The sequence below is a fragment of the Salvelinus namaycush genome, chromosome 21 (assembly GCF_016432855.1).
Source record: "Salvelinus namaycush isolate Seneca chromosome 21, SaNama_1.0, whole genome shotgun sequence".
Taxonomy (NCBI): domain Eukaryota; kingdom Metazoa; phylum Chordata; class Actinopteri; order Salmoniformes; family Salmonidae; genus Salvelinus; species Salvelinus namaycush.
Genome location: NC_052327.1, coordinates 11,676,122 through 11,700,927, shown reverse-complemented (window position 1 = coordinate 11,700,927; position 24,806 = coordinate 11,676,122). Strand labels below are relative to the sequence as shown.

At 44.3% G+C, this 24,806-nt stretch overlaps 1 protein-coding gene across 1 annotated transcript in view; it reads right to left on the bottom strand.

Moving 5' to 3' along the window:
• myo9ab (myosin IXAb) overlaps positions 1-24,806 on the bottom strand; it is a 156,715-nt gene that overhangs the window by 78,178 nt on the left and 53,731 nt on the right. The window contains exons 4-8 of the mRNA XM_039017992.1: positions 22,087-22,186; positions 20,720-20,773; positions 18,756-18,853; positions 18,470-18,596; positions 11,919-12,008 (exon numbers count right to left, since the gene is read on the bottom strand). Of these exons, the coding sequence (XP_038873920.1) occupies positions 11,919-12,008; positions 18,470-18,596; positions 18,756-18,853; positions 20,720-20,773; positions 22,087-22,186 (469 nt within the window). The remainder of the gene's footprint in view (positions 1-11,918; positions 12,009-18,469; positions 18,597-18,755; positions 18,854-20,719; positions 20,774-22,086; positions 22,187-24,806) is intronic.

The following is a 24,806-nucleotide window of genomic DNA, read 5'->3' as shown; positions in this document are numbered from 1 at the left end:
GTGTGTGTGTGCGTCAGTCTGTGTGTGTGTGTGTGTGTGCGTGCGTCAGCCAGTCTGTGCGTGCGTGCGTCAGTCTGTGTGCGTGCGTGTGTGCGTGCGTGTGTGTGTGTCAGTCTGTGTGTGTGTGTGTGTGTGTGTGTGTGTGTGTGCGTCAGTCTGTGTGTGTGTGTGTGTCAGTCTGTGTGTGTGTGTGTGTGTGTGCGTCAGTCTGTGTGTGTGTGTGTGTGTGTGTGTGCGTCAGTCTGTGTGTGTGTGTGTGTGTGCGTCAGTCTGTGTGTGTGTGTGTGTGCGTCAGTCTGTGTGTGTGTGCGTCAGTCTGTGTGTGTGTGTGTGTGCGTGCGTGCGTCAGTCTGTGTGTGTGTGTGTGCGTGCGTCAGTCTGTGTGTGTGTGTGTGCGTGCGTCAGTCTGTGTGTGTGCGTGCGTCAGTCTGTGTGCGTGCGTGCGTCAGTCTGTGTGCGTGCGTGCGTCAGTCTGTGTGCGTGCGTCAGTCTGTGTGCGTGCGTGCGTCAGTCTGTGTGCGTGCGTGCGTCAGTCTGTGTGCGTGCATGCGTGCGTGCGTCAGTCTGTGTACGTGCGTGCGTGCGTCAGTCTGTGTACGTGCGTGCGTGCGTCAGTCTGTGTACGTGCGTGCGTCAGTCTGTGTACGTGCGTGCGTGCGTGCGTCAGTCTGTGTACGTGCGTGCGTGCGTCAGTCTGTGTACGTGCGTGCGTGCGTCAGTCTGTATACGTGCGTGCGTCAGTCTGTGTACATGCGTGCGTGCGTCAGTCTGTGCGTGTTTGGTTGTCAGTCTGTGCGTGTTTGGTTGTCAGTCTATGTGTCAGTTTGTGTTTGTGTGTGTGTGTGTGTGTGTGTCAGTCTGTGTGTGTGTGTGTGTGTGTGTGTCAGTCTGTGTGTGTGTGTGTGTCAGTCTGTGTATGTGTGTGTGTGTGTGTGTCAGTCTGTGTGTGTGTGTGTGTTTGTGTGTCAGTCTGTGTGTTTGTGTGTCAGTCTGTGTGTGTGTGTCAGTCAGTCTGTGTGTGTGTGTGTGTGTGTGTGTCAGTCTGTGTGTGTGTCTGTGTGTGTGTGTGTGTGTGTGTGTGTCAGTCTGTGTGTTTGTGTGTCAGTCTGTGTGTTTGTGTGTCAGTCTGTGTGTTTGTGTGTCAGTCTGTGTGTTTGTGTGTCAGTCTGTGTGTGTGTGTGTGTCAGTCTGTGTGTGTGTGTGTCAGTCTGTGTGTGTGTGTGTGTGTGTGTGTGTGTGTGCCAGTCTGTGTGTGTGTGTGTGTGTGTGTGTGTGTGTGTGTGTGTGTGTGTGTGTGTCAGTCTGTGTGTTTGTGTGTGAGTCTGTGTGTTTGTGTGTGAGTCTCAGTCTGTGTGTTTGTGTGTCAGTCTGTGTGTTTGTGTGTCAGTCTGTGTGTTTGTGTGTCAGTCTGTGTGTTTGTGTGTCAGTCTGTGTGTTTGTGTGTCAGTCTGTGTGTTTGTGTGTCGGTGCTTTGCTGGTGACACTGTCTGTGATTTATTTAGAATTCAAGGCACACTTAACCAGCATGGCTACCACAGCGATGTGCCATCCCATCTGGTTTGCGCTTAGTGGGACTATCATGTGTTTTTCAACAGAACAATGACCCAACACACCTCCAGGCTGTGTAAGGGCTATTTGCTGTGTAAGGGTTATTTGACCAAGAAGGAGAGTGATGGAGTGCTGCATCAGATGACCTGGCCTCCACAATCACCTGACCTCAACCCAATTGAGATGGTTTGGGATGAGTTGGACCACAGAGTGAAGGAAAAGCAGCCAACAAGTGCTCAGCATATGTTGGAACTCCTTCAATACTGCCAGAAAAGCATTCCAAGTGAAGCTGGTTGAGTGCCAAGTGAAGCTGGTCAAGAGTGCGCAAAGTTGTCATCAAGGCAAAGGGTGGCTACTTTGAAGAATCTCAAATATAAAATATATTTTGATTTGTTTAACACTTTTTTTGCAGTATCATTGACTCAGGGATGCTGATCCATTGTAATACCACTCTCTCTCTCTCAAATGCTGGGAGCCCAGCCAACACCTGCTCCCTGCACTGCATCAGCTTAGCAAAGCAAAACCAAGGCGCACACTTAGCGTTTCTACCTTTGCACTTGGCCACAGTCAAACGTTGAAGTACGTACTTTAGAAAGGCTAATGAACAAATAGACTATCATCAGCATTCTAACCTGATCTGTTCTTTAAAACCTCTCTAGGGTACGTGGGACGGTAGCGTCCCACCTGGCCAACATCCAGTGAAATTACAGAGCGCAAAATTCAAAAATACTAAATTCAAATATTTAAACTTTCTTGAAAATATATGTGTTATACATCAAAATAAAGCTTAACTTCTTGTTAATCCAGCCACCATGTCAGATTTCAAAAAGGCTTTAAAGCAAACCATGCGATTATCTGAGGACAGCACCCCGCATACAAACACATGAAAATCATATTTCAACCAGGCAGGTGCGACACAAATGTCAGAAATAGCGATATAAAAAATGCCTTACCTTTGATGATCTTCTTCTGTTGGCACTCCAAAAGGTCCCAGTTACATCACAGATGGTCCTTTTGTTCGATAATGTCCTTCTTTATATCCATAAAAACTCAGTTTAGCTGGCGCGCTTAGTCAATAATCCACTCAGTTTCCCTCCATCAAAATGCATACAAAATTAATCCCAAACGTTACTAATAAACTTTTCCAAACAAGTCAAACAACGTTTATAATCAAACCTTATGCATCCTAATACGCAAATACACTATAAAATTTAAGACGGAGAATAGTATGTTCATTACCGGAGATAAATAAGAAAGAACGCGCTTTCCTCCACACGCTTGGAAACACTACAGCCAAAATGGGAGCCACCTAGAAAAACTAAAATTTCTTGGTCATTTTTCCCAAATACCAGCCTGAAACTCTTTCTAAAGACTGTTGACATCTAGTGGAAGCCCTAGGAACTGCAATTTGGGAGGACTTAAGCTTAATTATAGTATTAGCCATTGAAAATAGTGGTAAGCTGATTCTTTGTCCTCGGGGTATCAGTTCTGTTATACTCACAGACATAATTTTAACAGTTTTAGAAACTTTAGAATGTTTTCTATCTCCATCTACCAATTATATGCATATCCTAGCTTCTGGGCCTGAGTAACAGGCAGTTTACTTTGGGCACGCTTTTCATCTGGATGTCAAAATACTGCCCCCTACCCCAGAGAGGTTGTTTTTTAAGGAGGACACAAGTGGTGGTGCTGACGTTGGAGAACGTGTAGCCCTATATTGGATGCCGTGCATTCACGCATGTACGCCCTAGAAGGCTACAAAGCGTAGCCTTAGGGGGTTACTTGTTTCTGAAAATCCTGTTAAGGCATATCTATATTTCGTAACTCCTTCTACGTACATCCGGATTGTATAATGTGTGGATATCTGTAAAGAAACCGTCTGAGCCTAACTTTCTCTAAACCGGCGCCAACTGTATAACTCGGCTGGGATAGTTTGCGGTAGGCTACATGGAACCGTGCCTTGCTAGTGGAGAATGAATAGGAGATGCTAACAATGCTAGCCAATATCAATGTTACATCACAGAGGCCCAACATCGCGATACTTCCAGCAACGCTTCGCGAAGCAGACTCTACAGGCCAGACCGGGATTTGGGAAGTCAATGTGAGAAGTGAAAGGTTCGTGAAATGTTTGAAAGTTAAAAAACTGACATGATAAAAATTTTATCACAGGAGTGACTTTGATTTGACGGCCTGCGCATACGCAGTTCAGCGCGAGAAGACACCCGATGACTAATTCTCTGCATGAGCTTAGCTAGCCAACGTCGCCTACAAGCGTGATCAGGGATTTTGGAGAAGCAGTTTCTAGGAATCTTCATACTGTACTATCTTTGGTAACATGTTAGCATGCCAGCTACGTTCCTCTATTGCTAACAATGTTAGCTAGCCAACAATAGTGCAATGTTTGTTAGCATGCCAGATGACAAGTTCCTCTGGTTTTTCTACACTCCAAGCCCTGCTACAACACTACAGCTTTAGGTGTTTTGAGATTCAGAGCCAAAGCTTTAAGTGTTTCCAGACACACAAATCCGTTTTTGGACACGTCATCGATCCATAAAAAGCAACAGTGACAAGATAGACGATTATTGTGCCTCGACAAGCCAAAGGGAAAATATGCTCTCTACTTACGGTGATGAAAGACATGCTAAGCTAGGGCTATGGTGGTCATTCAATTTTGTCAGCCGGTCACTATCATGCAAATAAATGCTAGTCTCATTGTAATTGACCGTTAATTAACAAACATGTTTAGCATCTCCGGGTTTCCGCGCTTAGCCTATGCGGACGTTACATGGAACATCTACATTTAAAAATAAATCAATTTAATATAGCCTAAACCATCACAATAAATCCATTATTGATTTTATGCAGGTCTATAGAAACATATGTATCATTCTGAGTCATCCTTATGTTAGGCCCTGATCTGGCTATGCCATATGGCTGTGGGCTACACTAGTTCATTTAACAGGTAAGATTCGCTTATGGCATTATTTTATAGTAAGATGAATACAACTGAACATAGATGAATAAAATAGTAAGGATATTTTTCCCAAAACCATTTCCGAGGGAGTTTGATTCAATCATTTGAAACAGGTCCTCCTATATATATGCTTAATCAGAGTTATTCATGCAACTTTAGTTGGGATACAAACCTTAGGCTGCATGTTTTGATTTCGAATACATTCTAAGGCTGCATGATGCAACTAATGATGATTTTGAAAAAAAGTTGCATTAAAAAGCCATGAGCTCTGCTCTGCTCTGTTTCTTGCACAGGCCACACGCACTTCATCAGTCTCTCATTCACAACTTGTTAATATTCTCACCCATCAGACTATTCTCAATTTAATCTGGTATTTACATATAGCCAACTAATTATGTATGGAATCATTTTTTACTTAGAATGGCCCACATAAAAAACATGTCATCCGTAGCCTGCACTCGAATAGCGAACACGGTTACGTTTTTAATTCGTCAGGTAGGCTACACCGGTTGTAAAGCGGATTCATGTGCTTAATTTTAAGAATTGAGCAATAAATATAGCAGCACAAGAAATACAGTAGTGGCCAGTCAAAACTATTTTTATACACGATTGCACAATGACTGACCAAAAGAAAGTGGTCAGATGAAGCAGATGCTAAGCTACATGACTGTTTTGTTAGCACAGACTGAAATATGTTCCGGGATTCTTCTGATGGCATTGAGGAGTACACCACATCAGTCACTGGCTTCATCAATAAGTGCATCGATGAAACATGCATGAGAGCACCAGCTGTTCCAGACGACTGTGTGATCATACTCTCCGAAGCAGATGTGAGTAAGACCTTAAAACAAGTCAACATTCACAAGGCCGCAGGGCCAGACGGAATACCAGGACGTGTACGCCGAGCATGCGCTGACCAACTGGTAAGTGTCTTCACTGAAATGTTCAACTTGTCCCCGACTGAGTCTGTAAAACCAACATGTTTTAAGCAGACCACCATAGTGCCTGTGCCCATGAACACTAAGGTAACCTGCCTACCGACACGTAGCACTCACGTCTGTAGCCATAAAGTGCTTTGAAAGGCTGGTCTTGGCTAACATCAACACCATTATCCCAGAAACCCTAGACCCCAGAAACCCTAGGTTGAGAGCTTCAAGTTCCTTGGTGTCCACATCACCAACGAACTATCATGATCCAAACACACTAAGACAGTCGTGAAGAGGGCACGACAAAGCCTATTCCCCCTCAGGAGACTGAAAAGATTTAGCATGGGTCCTCAGATCCTCAAAAGTTTCTACAGCTACAAACTCTCGACCCTCTCCACTACAGCCCCGTCAATGTTAATGGGGGCCTGTTCGGCCCGCCTTTTCCTGTAGTCCACAATCAGCTCCTTTGTCTTGCTCACATTGAGGGAGAGGTTGTTGTCCTGGCACCACACATAAGACCGAATCAAGGTGGTTGGTGGTTCACCACCACCATCAAGGTGGTTCACCTATAGGCTACGCTTAGAGTTATTTGGCCACTTTAGTTGTGATTCAAACCTTATCAAAACATATAGGCCTATGGGCTAGGCTACATGATGCATGCGGCTATGATTTGAAAAAGTCAACAACAACAAAAATGCATGCTCTCTGTTTCTTGCGTTAGACTGCACACGCTGGGCATTATTCACAAGTGACAATATTGTCCCCCATCAGACTATTCTCAATTTAATCTCGTCTTTACATATACTAAATAATATATGTGTGAAATTAGTTTTGATTTCGAATGGGCCATTATCATGCACCTGTCGGAAGTCAGGCAGGGGGGGGAAAAGACGTCATCCCTATGCACTTGAATAGCGAACGGAGGATGCTTTTCCCGCGGTTCATTTTCATGCCAGCCAGGTAGGCTACTCAGGTTGTAAAGTGAAGCAATGTGCTTAATATTAACAAAGATAAGAAAATAAACATAGTGAGCCTAGAGAAAACTGATGGGATCCTCCTCTTTTTAATTGAGGCCATCAAAACTCTGTTTTCTCACGCAATTGCATAGCATAGCCTACAGAAATGTTTCAAAACACTTATTTCATTCCATGCATCACCCAGCTATGAGAAATTGGCTCTCGCAATGAGGTGATCCTATTCTGCTCAAACTCTGAATGACAGGGCTCTCATGAAGTGTTTGATATTCGAATGCATTTGCATTAATGTCAGAGTGATTAGAGGGACAATAGAGCGTCGAGTACCAGGCGATTAGCGACTGGCAGTTAGCATGTTTGGAAGGCTATTAATGACCATCAGAGCACGGTTTTGGAGAAGTCTAGTTACCGTTAGAGGTCGACCGATTAATCGGAATGGCCGATTAATTAGGGACGATTTCAAGTTTTCATAACAATCGGAAATCGGTATTTTTGGACACCGATTTGGCCGATGTATTATTTTACACCTTTATTTCATCCTTATTTAACTAGGCAAGTCAGTTAAGAACACATTCTTATTTTCAATGACGGACTAGGAACGGTGGGTTCTGCCTCGTTCAGGGGCAGAACGACAGATTTTTACCTTGTCAGCTCGGGGGATTCAATCTTGCAACCTTACAGTTAACTAGTCCAACGCTCTAACCACCTGATTACATTGCACTCCACTAGGAGCCTGCCTGTTTCGCGAATGCAGTAGAAGCCAAGGTAAGTTGCTAGCTAGCGTTAAACTTATCTTATAAAAAACAATCAATCAATCATAATCACTAGTTAACTACACATGGTTGATGATATTACTAGTTTATCTAGCGTGTCCTGCATTGCATATAATCGATGCGGTGCGTATCATTGCTCCAATGTGTACCTAACCATAAACATCAATGCCTTTCTTAAAATCAATACACAGAAGTATATATTTTTAAACCTGCATATTTAGCTAAAAGAAATCCAGGTTAACAGGCAATATTAACCAGGTGAAATTGTGTCACTTCTCTTGCGTTCATTGCACGCAGAGTCAGTGTATATGCAACAGTTTGGGCCGCCTAATTTGCCTGAATTTTACGTAATTATGACATAACATTGAAGGTTGCGCAATGTAACAGGAATATTTAGACTTATGGATGCCACCGGTTAGATAAAATACGGAACGGTTCCGTATTTCACTGAAAGAATAAACGTCTTGTTTTCGAGATGATAGTTTCCGGATTCGACCATATTAATGACCTAAGGCTCGTATTTCTGTGTGTTATTATGTTATAACTAAATCTATGATTTGATAGAGCAGTCTGACTGAGCGGTGGTAGGCAGCAGCAGGCTCGTAAGCATTCATTCAAACAGCACTTTCCTGCGTTTTGCCAGAAGCTCTTCGCTGTGCTTCAAGCCTATTAACTCCCGAGATTAGGCTGGTGTAACCGATGTGAAATGGCTAGCTAGTTAGCGGGGTGCGCGCTAATAGCGTTTCAAACGTCACTCGCTCTGAGACTTGGAGTAGTTATTCCCCTTGCTCTGCATGGGTAACGCTGCTTCGAGGGTGGCTGTTGTCGATGTGTTCCTGGTTCGAGCCCAGGTAGGAGCGAGGAGAGGGATGGACGCTATACTGTTACACTGGCAATACTAAAGTGCCTATAAGAACATCCAATAGTCAAAGGTTAATGAAATACAAATGGTATAGAGAGAAATAGTCCTATAATTTCTATAATAACTACAACCTAAAACTTCTTACCTGGGAATATTGAAGACTATATTGAAGAATGTTAAAAGAAATGGCACATATTGCACTTTTACTTTCTTCTCCAACACTTTGTTTTTGCATTATTTAAACCAAATTGAACATGTTTCATTATTTATTTGAGGCTAAATTGATTTTATTGATGTATTATATTAAGTTAAAATAAGTGTTCATTCAGTATTGTTGTAATTGTCATTATTACAAATAAATAAAAATCGGCCGATTAATCGGTATCGGCTTTTTTTGGTCCTCCAATAATCGGTATCGGCGTTGAAAAATCATAATCGGTCGACCTCTAGTTACCGTGACTCAACGGTCACGTGGAATTGGACTGCGGTCATGACTCGTGACTGCGGTTGTGGAGGTAATACGGTCACCGTAACAGCCCTATGCTAAGCTATTATAATAGGAGTGTTATGGAAGGGGAATGGCGTTTAAGTTAGCTATGGTTGGTCAGACACAGGTCTGTGCTGTAACTGGAGGCATGTCCAACATACTCTACATGACAGAGAACTATGTCTGTTAGGCTTACATACTACACCTTTGTACTTTGATATGAACCTTCGGTAACCTTGCGTGCCCCTGAACGCAACCTTAATGTACAGTAGAGTGTCAGCAGGCAGGTACGTGTGTTGAAACCGATTCGACTAGGTCGAGGGGAGCACAAATTTAGGAGGAAGTAAAAATATGTGATACACAACACATTTCTATTAAACGGACGAATGTGTTATGTCCCTGAACGCACCCTTAAAATGTACAGTGCATTTGCAGTACGTGTCTAAACAGTTTCAACTAGGTCCGGGGGAGTAGAGAATCGTGACCAAGCAAAAATATGTGTTTTAAAAAGCCTCCTCTTCTTCCCTAATGCATTATTGATCTAGGCGTTATTTTTAGAGGTATGAGCTTCGCTGTTTCCTGCTCCCAAAGGTTATGTAAGTCCACATGCATTATGCAACAGTTTCAAACCACACTCCCAATCAAAACTGCTCAAAACGTCCACCAGGGATTTTCACACACGATGATGTGTCGCGTCAACGAACCTCCATTGTCAGGAAACGTCACAACCAGATTCAATTATTTACCACAATGGAACTACAGTGCTAGAAACGTCAGGAAATGGAATTTGATGGAAAGAAAAAAAAATACCTGAAAACGTTTATGAGATGGCCAAATAATTAGAGGGAAGTTATCAGAGAGAGTTTAGTAAACTGTTCTGGGGTCGAGTCTGTAACAAGGTCTTGGCTGGTGTTTGGTAATTAGAAGCCTTTGCCGAGGAGCCTAACAGAGGGGGCTATTTCTCGCTAATGGCTCACAAACACGCTCCGTGAGCCACAGGAGGTGTAAAACAACACCCCGCATGAGACCACAACGCAAATAACTTGCTAGCCTCTTCTCCGACGGGGTGTGTGTGTGATTTTGAAGCGTTTGTGTCCAATTGGTTGCCTGTTTGTGATGCCAGTTTATAGAAGTGTGTATGTGTAACATGTTTAACGATACTTGTTGGGACCAGAAGTCCCCACAAGAATAGTAAACAAACAAAGATTCAACCAACTGGATACATTTTGCCTGTCCCCGCAAGGAAAAAGGCAACTTATTTGTAGGGGGTTTAGGGTTTAGAATTAGGGTTAGGGGTTAAAGGTTAGGTTCAGGATTAAGGTTAGGTTTTGGGGTTAAGGTTAGGGAAATAGGATTTTGAATGAGAATCAATTCTGTGTCACCACAAGGTTAATAAAATAAGACTGTGTGTGTACGTTAGCTGCAAAGACATTTAAATAGCTTTGATATAGAGTGGCACTATTTAATCTAAAGCACAAGAATGCACAGCAGAGCCGTGGTTAATTAAAACACACACTCTACCTCTCTCATTAGCCAGCATGCAGCAAGCCTTAGCTACAGTAGGCTTCTTTTTATAGGACCTCTCATGAAATAACTAGGTTTATGCTTGGTAATATATCATTGACAGTAGAATAAACTGGCAGGTATCCAACCAGTCAGGCCGTTCCTCATGTGTGTTAACCCCTTAGTTGGGAACAGAGAGGAGAAGCCTTACTACTGGACCAAAACAATCAATAAACACTCTCTCTCTCTCACCTATCTGATGTTAGGAGGGAAAGGTTGCACAGAACCTATTGGAATGCAGCCCGAGTCAATAGAGAGATAGAGAGAGGAGAGAGTAAGGGTGACAGAGAGAAACAGAGAGAGAGAGAGAGGGGGGAGAGCGAGTAAGGGGTGGGAAAAGGGGGAAAGAGAGAGAAAGATGGTATAGGCCTAGTTTCTCCTCTGGGAGCAGAGAGGAGATGTCTCAGTGACCAGGGGAACTGCTACGGCCTCTGCAGTCACTTATCCCTTTCTCCACAGTTGCCGGGCCAACAATAACCACAGCCTTATCCTACTGATGTACTGTAGTGTAGAGAACATGCTTGGTGCTGTTCTGTGCAGATTTCCTTCTGACACTGTGAATGGAATCTCTCTCCCTTCCTCGCTCCTTTCTCTAAAAGGCTCATATTAGGCTGTGACAGATGGGGATTTCCATGCAGTGGAGGGCCCCTCGTTTTATTTCTCTGTCTTAACTCCACCTCCTCAGAGACCTCTCTCTCTCTCCACATTAAGTTATGGGGGACTTCCATAGCATTAGCAGAACAACAGAGCTACAGTAACAGTAAGTATTGAGTATGTATCGTAGCCACAGTCTTCCTATAGGATTACGTTTTTAAAGCCCATTGTCTGAGCCTCTATTACGACTGTATATGGAGAGGCTGAGGAAGACAGAGAAAGGATTTGGTTTCTGGTCCGGCTGTATATTCCAGTGGAGGTTGCACATTCCTAGGCGGAGACCACATGACTGTCTGGGGGGATGGATGCAGCTATTGTGTAGCTAGTCGCTAATGTGTAACCAGACGGGGGTGGGATGGTGGAGGACAGCTCAGTTATAGACTAGCCTTGTGTAGAATTTTCCTCTGAAACACAAACGCCCCCCAGGGGACCGGGGTGGGTGACAGGCAGGAACTGATATGAAATGGTTGAAAGTGAATGCTGGGCCGTGTTCATTAGGCATAAAAACAAAATAAGTTCTGTTTGCTGTAGCAAAATGTTTTACAACTCTTTCCGTAAATGAACTCAACCCAGGTTTTGTATTAAGGTAATTTCAAATAGGCTCTCGGCGAGATTTGGCATACATGCGCGACAATGACGCTTTTTGGCGCTAAGGGGGTTAACGCCACATAGTAACAGAAAACAGAAAGTCACAGAGGACGCGACCCACAATGCCACAACACTGAGGAATGGGGGGGGGGGGCAGCGCCACCACAACAAACCCTCCTGAGACGGCCCATTATAATCCCTGACCACTGACGCACTCTGCAGCCAAACAAAGCGACCCGCGTTGCTTTCTCGAGGCCTTTTGGAATGTACTGTACGGCCCTCCCCCTGTGGACTACAAAAGCCTTTTGAGTTTCGGGCGGAAGGAAAGCAAATCCAAGCAAACAAGTAGTGTCCTTAAGAATTTCGGCTGTCAACAATTCATAAACACGACTCTATAAACGGAGCCCCTAAACTTTATACAAGATGAAATATCTTGGCGACTTCTGAAGCTCTGAGGCTGTGTTGTTGTCACTGTGGGGTCAGCTAGGGTTCAAAGCTGCCTGTGTGGTCTGGTGCAGTTGTGTTATTATGTTTGTTGTCATAAAAAGAGCAGGAAATCTCGCGGTCACCTCTGCCAGTTTGTATGGCACGATCAGCCGCTCTCCCACCGTGATAGTCTTCCTGGTGGTCAGCGCCTCGAACAGCATCTCCTCCTTCACCTGCGGACATAGACAAGCACAAGGTCAGTCAGAAAGTAGAGACAGGAAGTCACTCTGAATAGAGTGCATAGCTATTAGTTGCATACACACTAACAACAGATAGCGCTTAGCCAATACTCTACCCAATCCCCTCTTTCTAAGTGACACTGACATGGTTAGCTTCCTTGTGTAGAGCAGGACACAGACACACGCGCTCACGCACGTGCTAGCCTTGAACTCAGCAGACAGCCCATTGAGAGAGACAGATGTCACTGCACACACATCTGACCACTCATCCATCCACTGGGATTAAGCTGACAGCTGCTGCTGAGGACGCGGCAGAGGGTACCCTGTGTGTGTGTGTGTGCGCGCGTGCGCGTGTGTGTGTGCGAGAGAGTGTGAAGCGGCAGGGTGTTGATCTTAAACACCATCATGGCTGTATTTTTTTTCAGTTGCTTCCTTTATAAATGGTCTTTGATGTAAACAGCAGCATTTGTGAGGGACACTAATCAGATTTAAGTTCATACTTCCTGGTAATCCCCCACTGGGTGCGGAGCTAATTCTACTGCTCACTGATTGGTCTGTGCTTCATGACTGTCGCCTGGTAACCGCGCTTAGATTCCATTGCAAGGTTTTTAATACATAAAAAAATAAATCTGTGCTGTTACTGTATATTAATACATTTCTCAATCAAGCTAATGGGAGATGTGCCCTGAAGCAAAGCCCAAACTGACCCTGGAACTGTTTTACTGTCACAGTCCCATCAGGTAACACTGTCCTAGCTCCACCTAGCCCTACTGGGCTGAAGCAAAGCTCAAACTGACCCTGGAACTGTTTTACTGTCACAGTCCCATCAGGTAACACTGTCCTAGCTCCACCTAGCCCTACTGGGCTGAAGCAAAGCTCAAACTGACCCTGGAACTGTTTTACTGTCACAGTCCCATCAGGTAACACTGTCCTAGCTCCACCTCGCCCTACTGGGACCCTGAGGTCCGTCCAGAGGAACCAGTCTGTCAACTCTACCATCTGACCCTGCTCCACTTCCTCTTCCTGTTCTGACCCCCCCCCCCACCCCACCCCACCCCACCCCACAAGAAACAGGAAGTCCGAGCCAGTCATATTCCCATTCATGCATCAGTCTACACTACAGCCAATTAGCTTTCCCTGTGGAAAGTGCTGCTCACGTGACACCACAGTGTAGTAAACGCAAAGATGGTGAATTGGTGACCGGTAGTTCACCCGTGGTATGATATGATACATGTTTATGTTCTAGATATTTGCTGCTTATGTTCGTGGTTTTGAGGTGATTTAGGCATGCTTTTAGAAAAGCGCTAACAGCTATCACGCCCATTGTTTTGCAGCGGACACTAGTGCTAAAGCTTATCCCTAGCCAAGTAAGCAAACCCAAATCTTTAGTTGCGGGCTGTCACTCAGCTGTATAAATTAATTGCATAGTATCTAATAATTTGGCCGAACTATCCCATTAATTCAGCAAAACCCTGCCTTGTTTGAATAATGTGACACCGTGACTACTGTACCAGAGGATTGAGAAACCCCAGTATTTCCTTTCGATGGTGCTTCTACTGTCTCCGACCCTGAACATGTGGTGAGCATGTGCCTCATCTCACGTCCACATAAATCACATGGTACTCGCGGCACAAAACGACTCTCTTCCTTTAAAACGCCCTACTGGTTCCCCTTTCTGTATAATACCCTGTGGCACAGTTGTCAGGCTTTCCAACACACTTTGATCATTGTTTTATCAGTGACTCAACAGGGTAGACTGCGTAGTCCTTGTGGTTTGTGTCCGTGGGTAGAGCGACGCAATCCCTCACTTCTGAGGTAAATGAGAACAGCATGTGCCCACCGTCGAGTAGGCTCCGGTCAGAGTTTCTACAGTAAGTTGACCTCAGCTAGCGGTTACGTCATGGTTATGACAGCGTTATGTAGGCTTTATGTCAGTATTGCGGTTCTACTGTAGGAGGGAGATGCAGCAGGGCACAGAGTGTAAGAGGTGTGGTTAAGGAGGCGGGCGTGTCTAATGCAAGCCCAATCCCACAAGGCACTTGTGTGGGTTCGTTAGCACTGCAGTGGAAGCGTGAGTCAGAGAACTGGGGCTACAATACATCCAAATCCGATGCCCTTTTCACACTAATTGAGCTGATCGGAACTGTACAGTGCTGGCTCAGATATTTTCCTTTTCAGCATGGTTCCAGCAACTGTGGTGTATACAGGCTAGTTGCGGTATAGTTTCCCACGGGCCGATTTGGCTCAGTTCCGTAGTGTGAAAAGGGTCAAGAAGTCTCCTTTGTAAGGAGAATGTGATCCGGACCCCAAAAATAAGGACACTTCTCAGCCCGTGAACAGCTTCTGAATAGAAATAGATATTCTATGGACCTCCTGTTCTGTCTAGTTCACGCATCTGCCATGCTTTTTCTTCCCGTTATGTCTCCCACTTGAGTTCCTCAAATGGAACACGCCCTTTGTCTAATCATGTTAGTCCTACAGTATAATGTCTAGCTTAGTGTGTGTGTGTGTGTGTGTGTGTGTGTGTGTGTGTGTGTGTGTGTGTGTGTGTGTGTGTGTGTGTGTGTGTGTGTGTGTGTGTGTGTGTGTGTGTGTGTGTTGGTCCTAACGGGGCTTTGGCAGTTTCAAAATGAGACCACCGTGTATTTACAGTGGAAGTTCAGCCAGCTCTGCTCAAACAACCATTTCAACAGTGTCAGCTTTTGGGGGTGACAATGCTCAAACAACCATTTCAACAGTGTCAGCTTTTGGGGGTGACAATGCTCAAACAACCATTTCAACAGTGTCAGCTTTTGGGGGTGACAATGCTCAAACAACCATTTCAACAGTGTCAGCTTTTGGGGGTGACAATGCTCAAACAACCATTTCAACAGTGTCAGCTTTTGGGGGTGACAATGCTCAAACAACCATTTCAACAGTGTCAGCCTTTGGGGGTGACAATGCTCAAACAACCATTTCAACAGTGTCAGCTTTTGGGGGTGACAATGCTCAAACAACCATTTCAACAGTGTCAGCTTTTGGGGGTGACAATGCTCAAACAACCATTTCAACAGTGTCAGCTTTTGGGGGTGACAATGCTCAAACAACCATTTCAACAGTGTCAGCCTTTGGGGGTGACAATGCTCAAACAACCATTTCAACAGTGTCAGCCTTTGGGGGTGACAATGCTCAAACAACCATTTCAACAGTGTCAGCTTTTGGGGGTGACAATGCTCAAACAACCATTTCAACAGTGTCAGCCTTTGGGGGTGACAATGCTCAAACAACCATTTCAACAGTGTCAGCCTTTGGGGGTGACAATGCTCAAACAACCATTTCAACAGTGTCAGCTTTTGGGGGTGACAATGCTCAAACAACCATTTCAACAGTGTCAGCTTTTGGGGGTGACAATGCTCAAACAAACTGTCAGGAGTAGGATGTGATTCATTAAGAGTGGTTTGTATCTCATTGGAAATATTTGATTTACGAGGGATTTCTTTGGGCTAGTACCCTTGCATTGGCCTCGTCGCTAGCCTGTGGCGATCGAAACCATAAAAAACGATTTGCAGTCTACGCAAACATTTGAAAACAATTCAGTGACGTATTATGGATGCCATGCCACAATTGATTGTGTGTGTGTGTGTGTGTGTGTGTGTGTGTGTGTGTGTGTGTGTGTGTGTGTGTGTGTGTGTGTGTGTGTGTGTGTGTGTGTGTGTGTGTGTGTGTGTGTGTGTGTGTGTGTATTGCACAATGTTCTGGGTGTCATGAGCTCAAGTCACCCGTGTTTCCAAAAGACATCTCAATGTCGAAAATGAAAACAAGTCTTATCCCACTGGGCAAAAACTGGTTGAAATCAACGTCGTTTCCACGTCCTTTCAACACAATAATGCAATGTGATGACGTTGAAATCAACGTGGGAAACTGATTGGATTTGCAAAAAAGTCAAAGGGATTAGTATTTTTTTCACCAAACTTTTAACCTAAATCCAATGCCATTTTCTGTTGATTTCACGCTGAATTTACATTCGTTGACAACGAGAACAAATGTAAATCAAAACTAGACGTTAAACTGACGTCTGTGTCCAGTGGGATGACTCCATCAATAAAGCCAAACGCGTTGCAAAATGATAAACTATCAAATGATACTCTGCATGCAAACCCAAATCATCTTGGAATACATCCCCATCTCCAAACTGGACACGAGGTGATACAGTGAGTTAGTAACAAAGTCCTGTTGTTGCTACTCTGCGTCAAATACTGTGACTGTAAACTAATCAATTTGCATTCCTTACAGCCATTAAAATACACAGGAATCAACGTACCAACTGCAGCGCATGCGTTCTACGATACAAATGAATGTGTAATGTTTCTTTTACATTGCTTGTGTATAGGCCAAACAGTTTCACATGTCAAGAATGAATGTCCATATGTACAGTATTCAAATCTCTCGGTGTCTGTCTGTAAACCTGAGCTGAAGAAATTGAACACATATTTTGGAGAAAAAAAGAATGAACATCCTCTCGCCTCAGTCATGGGTAAATCAAATGAGACTTCTAAGCCTCGAATGATACAGTTGAAGTCAGAAGTTTACATACACCTTAGCCAAATACATTTAAACTCAGCTTTTCACAATTTCCTGACATTAAAATTCCCTGTCTTAGGTCAGTTAGGATTAGGACTATATTTTAAGAATGTGAAATGTCAGTATAATACTAGAGAGAATGATTTATTTCAGCTTTTATTTCTTTCATCACATTCCCAGTGGGTCAGAAGTTTACATACACTCAATTAGTATTTGGTAGCATTGCCTTTAAATTGTTTAATTAACTTGGGTCAAACGTTTCGGGTAGCCTTCCACAAGCTTCCCACAATAAATTGGGTGAATTTTGGCCCATTTCTCCTGACAGAGCTGGTGTAACTGAGTCAGGTTTGTAGGCCTCCTTGCTCGCAAGCTTTTTCAGTTCTGCCAACAAATTTTCTATGGATTTGAGGTCAGGGCTTTGTGATGGCCACTCCAATACCTTGACGTTGTTGGCTTTAAGCCATTTTGCCACAATTTTGGAAGTATGCTTGGGGTCATTGTCCATTTGGAAGACCCATTTGCGACCAAGCTTCAACTTCCTGACTGATGTCTTGAGATGTTGCTTCAATATATCCACATAATTTTCCTGCCTCATGATGCCATCTATTTTGTGAAGTGCACCAGTCCCTCCTGCAGCAAAGCACCCACACAACATGATGCTGCCACCCTTGTGCTTCACGGTTGGGATGGTGTTCTTCGGCTTGCAAGCATCCCCCTTTATCCTCCAAACATAACGATGGACAATATGGCCAAACAATTCTATTTTGGTTTCATCAGACCAGAGGACATTTCTCCAAAAAGTACGATCTTTGTCCCCATGTGCAGTTGCAAACCGTAGTCTGGCTTTTTTATGGCGGTTTTGGAGCAGTGGTTTCTTCCTTTCTGAGCGGCCTTTCAGGATATGTTGATATAGGACTTGTTTTACTGTGGATATAGATACTTTTGTACCTGTTTCCTCCAGCATCTTCACAAGGTCCTTTGCTGTTGTTCTGGGATTGATTTGCACTTTTCGCACCAAAATACGTTCATCTCTAGGAGACAGAACGCGTCTCCTTCCTGAGCGGTATGACGGCTGCGTGGTCCCATGGTGTTTATACTTGCGTACTATTGTTTGTACAGATGAACGTGGTACTTTCAGGCGTTTGGAAATTGCTCCCAAGGATGAACCAGACTTGTGGAGGTCTACCATTTTTTTCTGAGGTCTTGGCTGATTTCTTTTGATTTTCCCATGATGTCAAGCAAAGAAGCACTGAGTTTGAAGGTAGGCCTTGAAATACATCCACAGGTACACCTCCAATTGACTCAAACTACATCAATTAGCCTATCAGAAGCTTCTAAAGCAATGACATCATTTTCTGGAATTTTCCAAGCTGTTTAAAGGCACAGTCAACTTAGTGTATGTAAACTTCTGACCCACTGGAATTGTGATACAGTGAATTCTAAGTGAAATAATCTGTCTGTAAACAATTGTTTGAAAAATTACCTGTGTCATGCACAAAGTAGATGTCCTAACCTAACCGACTTGCCAAAACTATAGTTTGTTAACAAGAAATTTGTGGAGTGGTTGAAAAACGAGTTTTAATGACTCCAATCTAAGTGTATGTAAACCTCTGACTTCAACTGTAGGTCATAATATTGCAGCTCAACCATACCATAGCAGACCTGAGAACAGTCCTTATACTAATAACTGTTGTAGCGTAGCATTGTTCAGTGGCTTTTAGGGATCGGAAGTAGCTCTCAACCTTGCCTGTCAACACAACAGAAGGCACTCCATTACCTCGACGGGTGGAATGTGAAGGAGAAAAAAACAAGTGACATCATAAAGCACCACAGATATCAGAATCGACGGGTCAAGCAAACGAGTGAATGAATGACTAATTGACAAGGATGTATACCTCGAGCAGCTCCGAGACGGTGGGCAGCACCTCTGGGTTACAGATGTCTATGGAGTCGTCCCTGTAGGACTTCTTCCTGTAGCGGATGTTGCCCAGGTGGAGGATAGCAGACAGCAGGGAGAAGATCCTACCAGACAGGAAGGGAGAGAGGGAGGGAGTCAAATACAAGTTAAGATGAGGATAAACCTAGTCAACTGCATTAGAAATGATGGTGTGGAAAAGATGGAGCGAGAAAGAGACAGACATGCGGGGCATGTGTGTGCGTGTGTGCGTGTAATGTACTTACTGTTTGCGTGTGGCAGGCAGGAACCCCACCATCTCCATAGCCAACTGCAGCCGCTCAAAGTCGTGCTTGAGGTCCTCCCCTTCCACAGTGAAGCAGTCCTGCTGAAGTAACGAGTACCGCTATCAACAGACAACACTTGACCATACAATATACACCTGTACCGTAGAATACCACACACACTAACTATTAGGCATGTCTTACAAACTCGAACTTTTGACTCAACCACCCTACCGTATCTTCTTTATAGTTCACATCTTATCTGATTTACTGAATCTATCAACATTTTTAAAAACCAGGGATAGTCAATTTCGGTCCTGGAGCTCTGGTTTTCATTCTCTCCTTCTAATCAGGGTTGATTGATAATCATGAATCAATAATTTAAAAAAATATAAATATTTTTAACTTAACTACTTTGGCCCTCCAGGCCAGGAACTGAATAAGCCTGCTTTATACAACAGCCTTGTGGCATAGGAGTGTTTGGTTGCTGTTCTAAGGGAGGTGGTCAAGCCAAAACACACACAAGGTTGTCTTTCCGTGCTCGGAGCCTGGTGGCCACTGGCAGGGCTAACAGAGAGCGGCCTTCCTCTCAGTTCTAATGATGGGGCAGAGAGCAAACACACATACACACGAAACAGGATCGGCTTCTAAAACCATTTAACATTCTTCCCTACTGTTTGGATTTCTTTACAGTTTCCAGGGTACAGTGGGTAACGGGCAATTTCTGAGGTGAAAATGTGCACTTTCTCCAACATGAGATTTGAGGCTTTTTTCAAATGCCAAACGGCGCAATGCGATATGTCAAAGGAAGTTGAGAAAACAAAGAGAGATCATTGTCGGACAGTTCCAACTTGGAATCTCTGGGCCTACACCAAACCCTTAACTCTGGTACTCCTCTAATCAAAACAAATCGGTTTAGACACGGAGGGAATGACTGAAGAAAGCTCCCTTCTGTTCTTTTTACCTTCTCAAACAGAGAAAGGTATTTTATTCAGCACATATGCTACTGTTTACTTACCACGCCTTGTCATTAAGTTAACGCTAAATGTACATGGTGAAAATGTTTGGGATGAAATTCGATACATATGGCATATAGCGTTTAGCGGTGTTCCCACTTGGGGCCGAATTCTGACTTGAGATACTGTCTGTGCGCGTATCTCAAACGATTCTTTTAAAATCACACATTGATATCAGTGCGAGAAATACTTCAAATTAGGATTGGCCCCTTGTCCTAATCACAGACTTTAGCGGTAAATGCCTTTTGACAGGCCACCGGTGTCGTGTGAGAAAGTGCTCATCATTCAAAATGTGTTCTACGACAGCATGCTTCACACCCAAGCAATTCGACCAAAGTGAACCCAAAAAAGACACGGAAATACACCCACAGCCACCAAGCCAGAAACATACCACATCCCAAATTAAAAAAAACGGCAAACATGTTTGGTCATTGTGATCTTGTGTCAGGTGCTCCTTGTGTTTGTTTATGTTTCAGAGCGTGTGAGTGAGTGAGTAGAAAAGAGAGGGAAAGAGTACAGCCAAGCTGTCAGGAAGCGTTGGGGAGGCACAGCGCGACAGACAGACTCTGACATCATCTCCTCTGGCTCAGGGGTCAGGGATTGCAGACGAAAGGGCAGGGAGGTCATAGACTCACCCCTGAGACATGCCATGTAAACAGACACTCAGACAGGGGGAGGGGGGGGATTTGAAGCAGTATCCCAGATACAGGACATCACAATGACCACTACATAGACCACTATAAGTGAAGGCTGTGCAGACAACGGCAGGGAGACAACACACTGAAAGATATCAACACACACACTCCAAAAACAAACAGGAGTGTGTTCTCACGTGTGTGAAGACGTGACAAGAGCCGAGGCCCAACCCAGCACCAAATCGACCCCACATGTACACAGACACACGCGCACGCAAAAGAGGTATGCACAACTAAACACACACACAATACTGACCAGCTCGCTCTCATAGTAATTTTCCCAGTGGAGTCTGTGAGATTTCTTTGTCATCTGGAAGTAAGGTAGAGGGGGTTAGAGAGAGGTATGTATACACACACTCAAAAACACTCACTCAACTGACTAGGAGATGATGCATACTGTTAATACACGGGGGAAGATTCACTAAACTGTTCTAAACACACACACACACACAGAGACACCACAAATCCCCAAAGCTGCGATAATTACATCCATTTAGCAATGACCTCATCTGAAAAATGAATGACTCTACTGGTTTGAATTGCGGAGAAAGATCTCAGTCTTTCCAAGAATGTTTTCGAGGGAGAGAACAGAGGGTGACACTCCAGACTCTCTCTCTCTCTCTGTGGAGACACATGGACACAGGAAGGACGTAAGAGTAACAGAACTGCTCAGCTATGGGAGGAATTCACACCCTGCTCCCAGATAGGGTTAGGAGTGTTCACAGGGGATGGGCTACATAAACAGACAGACACAAGCAAATGCTGCCGTCCATTGCACATGACAGCTTATATTCTTTACTAAAAAAAGGAGAAAGGACAACAGCAATCTGTTCGGAGAACGTCCTTTGTATCGTGCACGTGTTTCACAGACACGTATACGGTCACGGTCATACAGAGAGAGAGAGAAAGATAGAAAGAGCGACAGAGAGATACAAAAACACAGACTGCTTTGCACACCGTGAACACACATGCCGTCGTCACAGGCGCACACACACAAACACACGACACTGCCAGCTCCGCTGCACGAGCCAGGAATCGAGATTAACTCTCCACTCGTGCTGTCGCCATGGAAACAGCGGTGCATAGTAACAGACGGTGTGGAGCTGGGTTTGTTGTCGTGGGGATTAGGGGTGTTTGGGGGGGAAGAGGAGGGGGAAGAAAAAGAAACGGTTACTTTTTTGGGATGCCAAAAAATAACCAAGGAACAAAGGATTCAGATGTTCACCAGTGTCCTGTGAATCTGCGTATGCATCTGTTGCCAAAGTAGGCAGATGTGTACACACACGCGCGAGCACACACACGCACGCATACGCGAGCTCACACACACACACACACACACACACACAGTAGCGGTGCTGTCAACAGACGCACACTCGAAATGTGGGTCAAAGCAATCAGCAGCCAGAGGTGTTCAGACGGGCTCCATTTAGGAACTGAAGCGCGAGACAAACATCCAACTGAAGTGCAACCATTAGCATCACCTGCAGTCTAAACAGCTCTCTCGCTATTACATGTGGCCACAGGATACACACACGAATACACCCATACTGCATCCTGATTCCGTGTGTGTGTGTGTGTGTGTGTGTGTGTGTGTGTGTGTGTGTGTGTGTGTGGAGAGCCCACCTGGTTGAGGTAGTGGTACTCCTCAGGTTTGAGCAGGTGGTAGGCCTTCCTCTCCTCCTCACTGGCTCCAGCCAACAGGTAGTAGAACACATGGTAGTTCCTGGAGAGAGGAGGGAGACACAGGGTTGCCAACGTCGTGTTCAATACGGCACACAACCGAACACGTTTTAAAACAATTTGCAACGGAAAGAGAAAAGCGTTTCTTATTGGACTGGTCCATGTCGTCCCTTCCCCTGTTTCAGTCTGCTTTCTCATGTCTGATGCCCAATGAACACAACCCAAATTGAGGTAAAAACAGGGTTGCCAGATTGACATATTTAACATGAGATTTTCTGACACAATATAGAATAAGAGAGTTCTGCTGAGTGGGCCAATGGGTTAGAAAGAAGAACCAGACGGATGATTTAACTGACTCTTGACCACATTGACTTGTCACATGTGGATTTAGCTCCATAGACTCCAGCCTAAGTCAGACTTGTTTGATGTCACGCATTGCTGCCAACACAATACAGTGTCGTACACACAGCTTGAGTACAGAGCTATCCTGTTGACAGCAACGCGTGACTAGAGCCGAAAATCGGAAATTTAAAATGTGCGACACGCACATGGAGCTCATCTGATATCTCCCGAAGCAAAAGTGTGGTCTCTTACGACCGTGAAAGCAATAGGCAAACCCTGTAGAGACTCAATCCGCGCAACACATTATAGACAGCGAGAGGTTGCATTTCCAGTGAAAACAAAGAAACAGTACGTCGCCAGAGTATTAAACCATGATTAGGCGTGACAAAGACTGGGAGCTTTCCAAGTGTGTGTGTGTCTACGTGTGTCCAAGACAAAGAACTGTACATTTGTACTTCGGTAGGTTCAAGACTTGCTCTAAAACCTAACACTTATCGGAGTGGACACTGTGGTTAACAGTGAGATGGCCAGCACTCTCTCTCTCTCTCTCTGTGTGGGTGTGAGTGTGTTATAGAACCCCCCCGGTCTAAAGGAGAAGGCTGGGAGGTCTGGTTTGAGTTTGAGCCGCATCAATATGGCCGCCTGTGCTGTCATCACGATGAAATGGAAACCTTGGTGGCCAGTGGGGCCAAATTCAGGGCTTGGGGGATAAAACCACCGTTTTAAACCTATTAGGGATTTTGTGATTTAGCGATGAAGAATATTATGATGGGTTTTAATGGGGCTGTGTGTGGGGGGGGGGGGGGGGGGGGGGGGGGGGCTGCGTCACGCTACAGAAACAGGAGAATGGCTCCTGACCTACAGGCCTTAATTGTCCAGGCTGTCCCATGTACAGTATATAGCAACATTAAAACACTGGACACTTACCGTTTCTTTTATACTGTTTTTCATACTGTGTGTGTGAAAATGTGCAAAGCTGTCATCAAGGCAAAGGGTAGCTATTTTGAAGAATCTCATATATATATATATATATATATATATATATATATATATATATATATATATATATATATATATATATATATATATATATGAGATTCTTCAAAATAGCTACCCAAAGGGTAGCTATTTTGAAGAATCTCATATATATATATATATATATATATATATATATATATATATATATATATATATATATATGAGATTCTTCAAAATAGCTACCCTTTGCCTTGATGACAGCTTTGCACATTTGTGGAATTCTCCCAACCAGCTTCCTGAGGTAGTCACCTGGAATGCATTTCAATTAACAGGTGTGTTAATTGGTGGAATTAATTGGTGGAATTTCTTTCCTTCTTAATGTGTTTGAGCTAATCAGTTGTGTTGTGACAAGGTAGGGGTGGTATACAGAAGATAGCCCTATTTGGTAAAAGACCAAGTCCATATTATGGCAAGAACAGCTCAAATAAGCAAAGAGAAACAACAGTCCATTACGTTAAGACATGAAGGTCAGTCAATCTGGAACATTTCAAGAACTTTAAAAGTTTCTTCAAGTGCAGTCGCAAAAACCATCAAGCGCTATGGTGAAACTGGTTCTCATGAGGACCGCCACAGGAAAGAAAGACCCAGAGTTACCTCTGCTGCAGAGGATAAGTTCAAGAGAGTTACCAGCCCCAGAAACTGCAGCCCAAACAAATAACAGACACATCTCAACATCAACTGTTCAGAGGAGACTGCGTGAATCAGGCCTTCATGGTGGAATTGCTGCAAAGAAACCACTACTAAAGGACACCAATAAGAAGAAGAGACTTGCTTGGGCCAAGAAACAAGAGCAATGGACATTAGACTAGTGGAAATATGTCCTTTGGTCTGATGCGTCCAAATTAGAGATTTTTTGTTCCAACCGCCGTATCTTTGTGAGACGCAGAGTAGGTGAACGGATGATCTTCGCATGTGTGGTTCCCACCATGAAGCATGGAGGAGGAGGTGTGATGGTGTGGGGGTGCTTTGCTGGTGACACTGTCAGTGATTTATTTAGAATACAAGGCACACTTAACCAGCATGGCTACCACAGCATTCCGCAGCGATACACCATCCCATCTGGTTTTGGTTTGCACTTAGTGGGACTATCATTTGTTTTTCAACAGTACAATGACTCAAAACACACCTCCAGGCTGTGTAAGGGCTATTTGACCAAGAAGGAGAGTGATGGAGTGCTGCATCAGATGACCTGGCTTCTACAATCACACGACCTCAACCCAATTGAGATGGTTTGGGATGAGTTGGACCGCAGAGTGAATGAAAAGCAGCCAACAAGTGCTCAG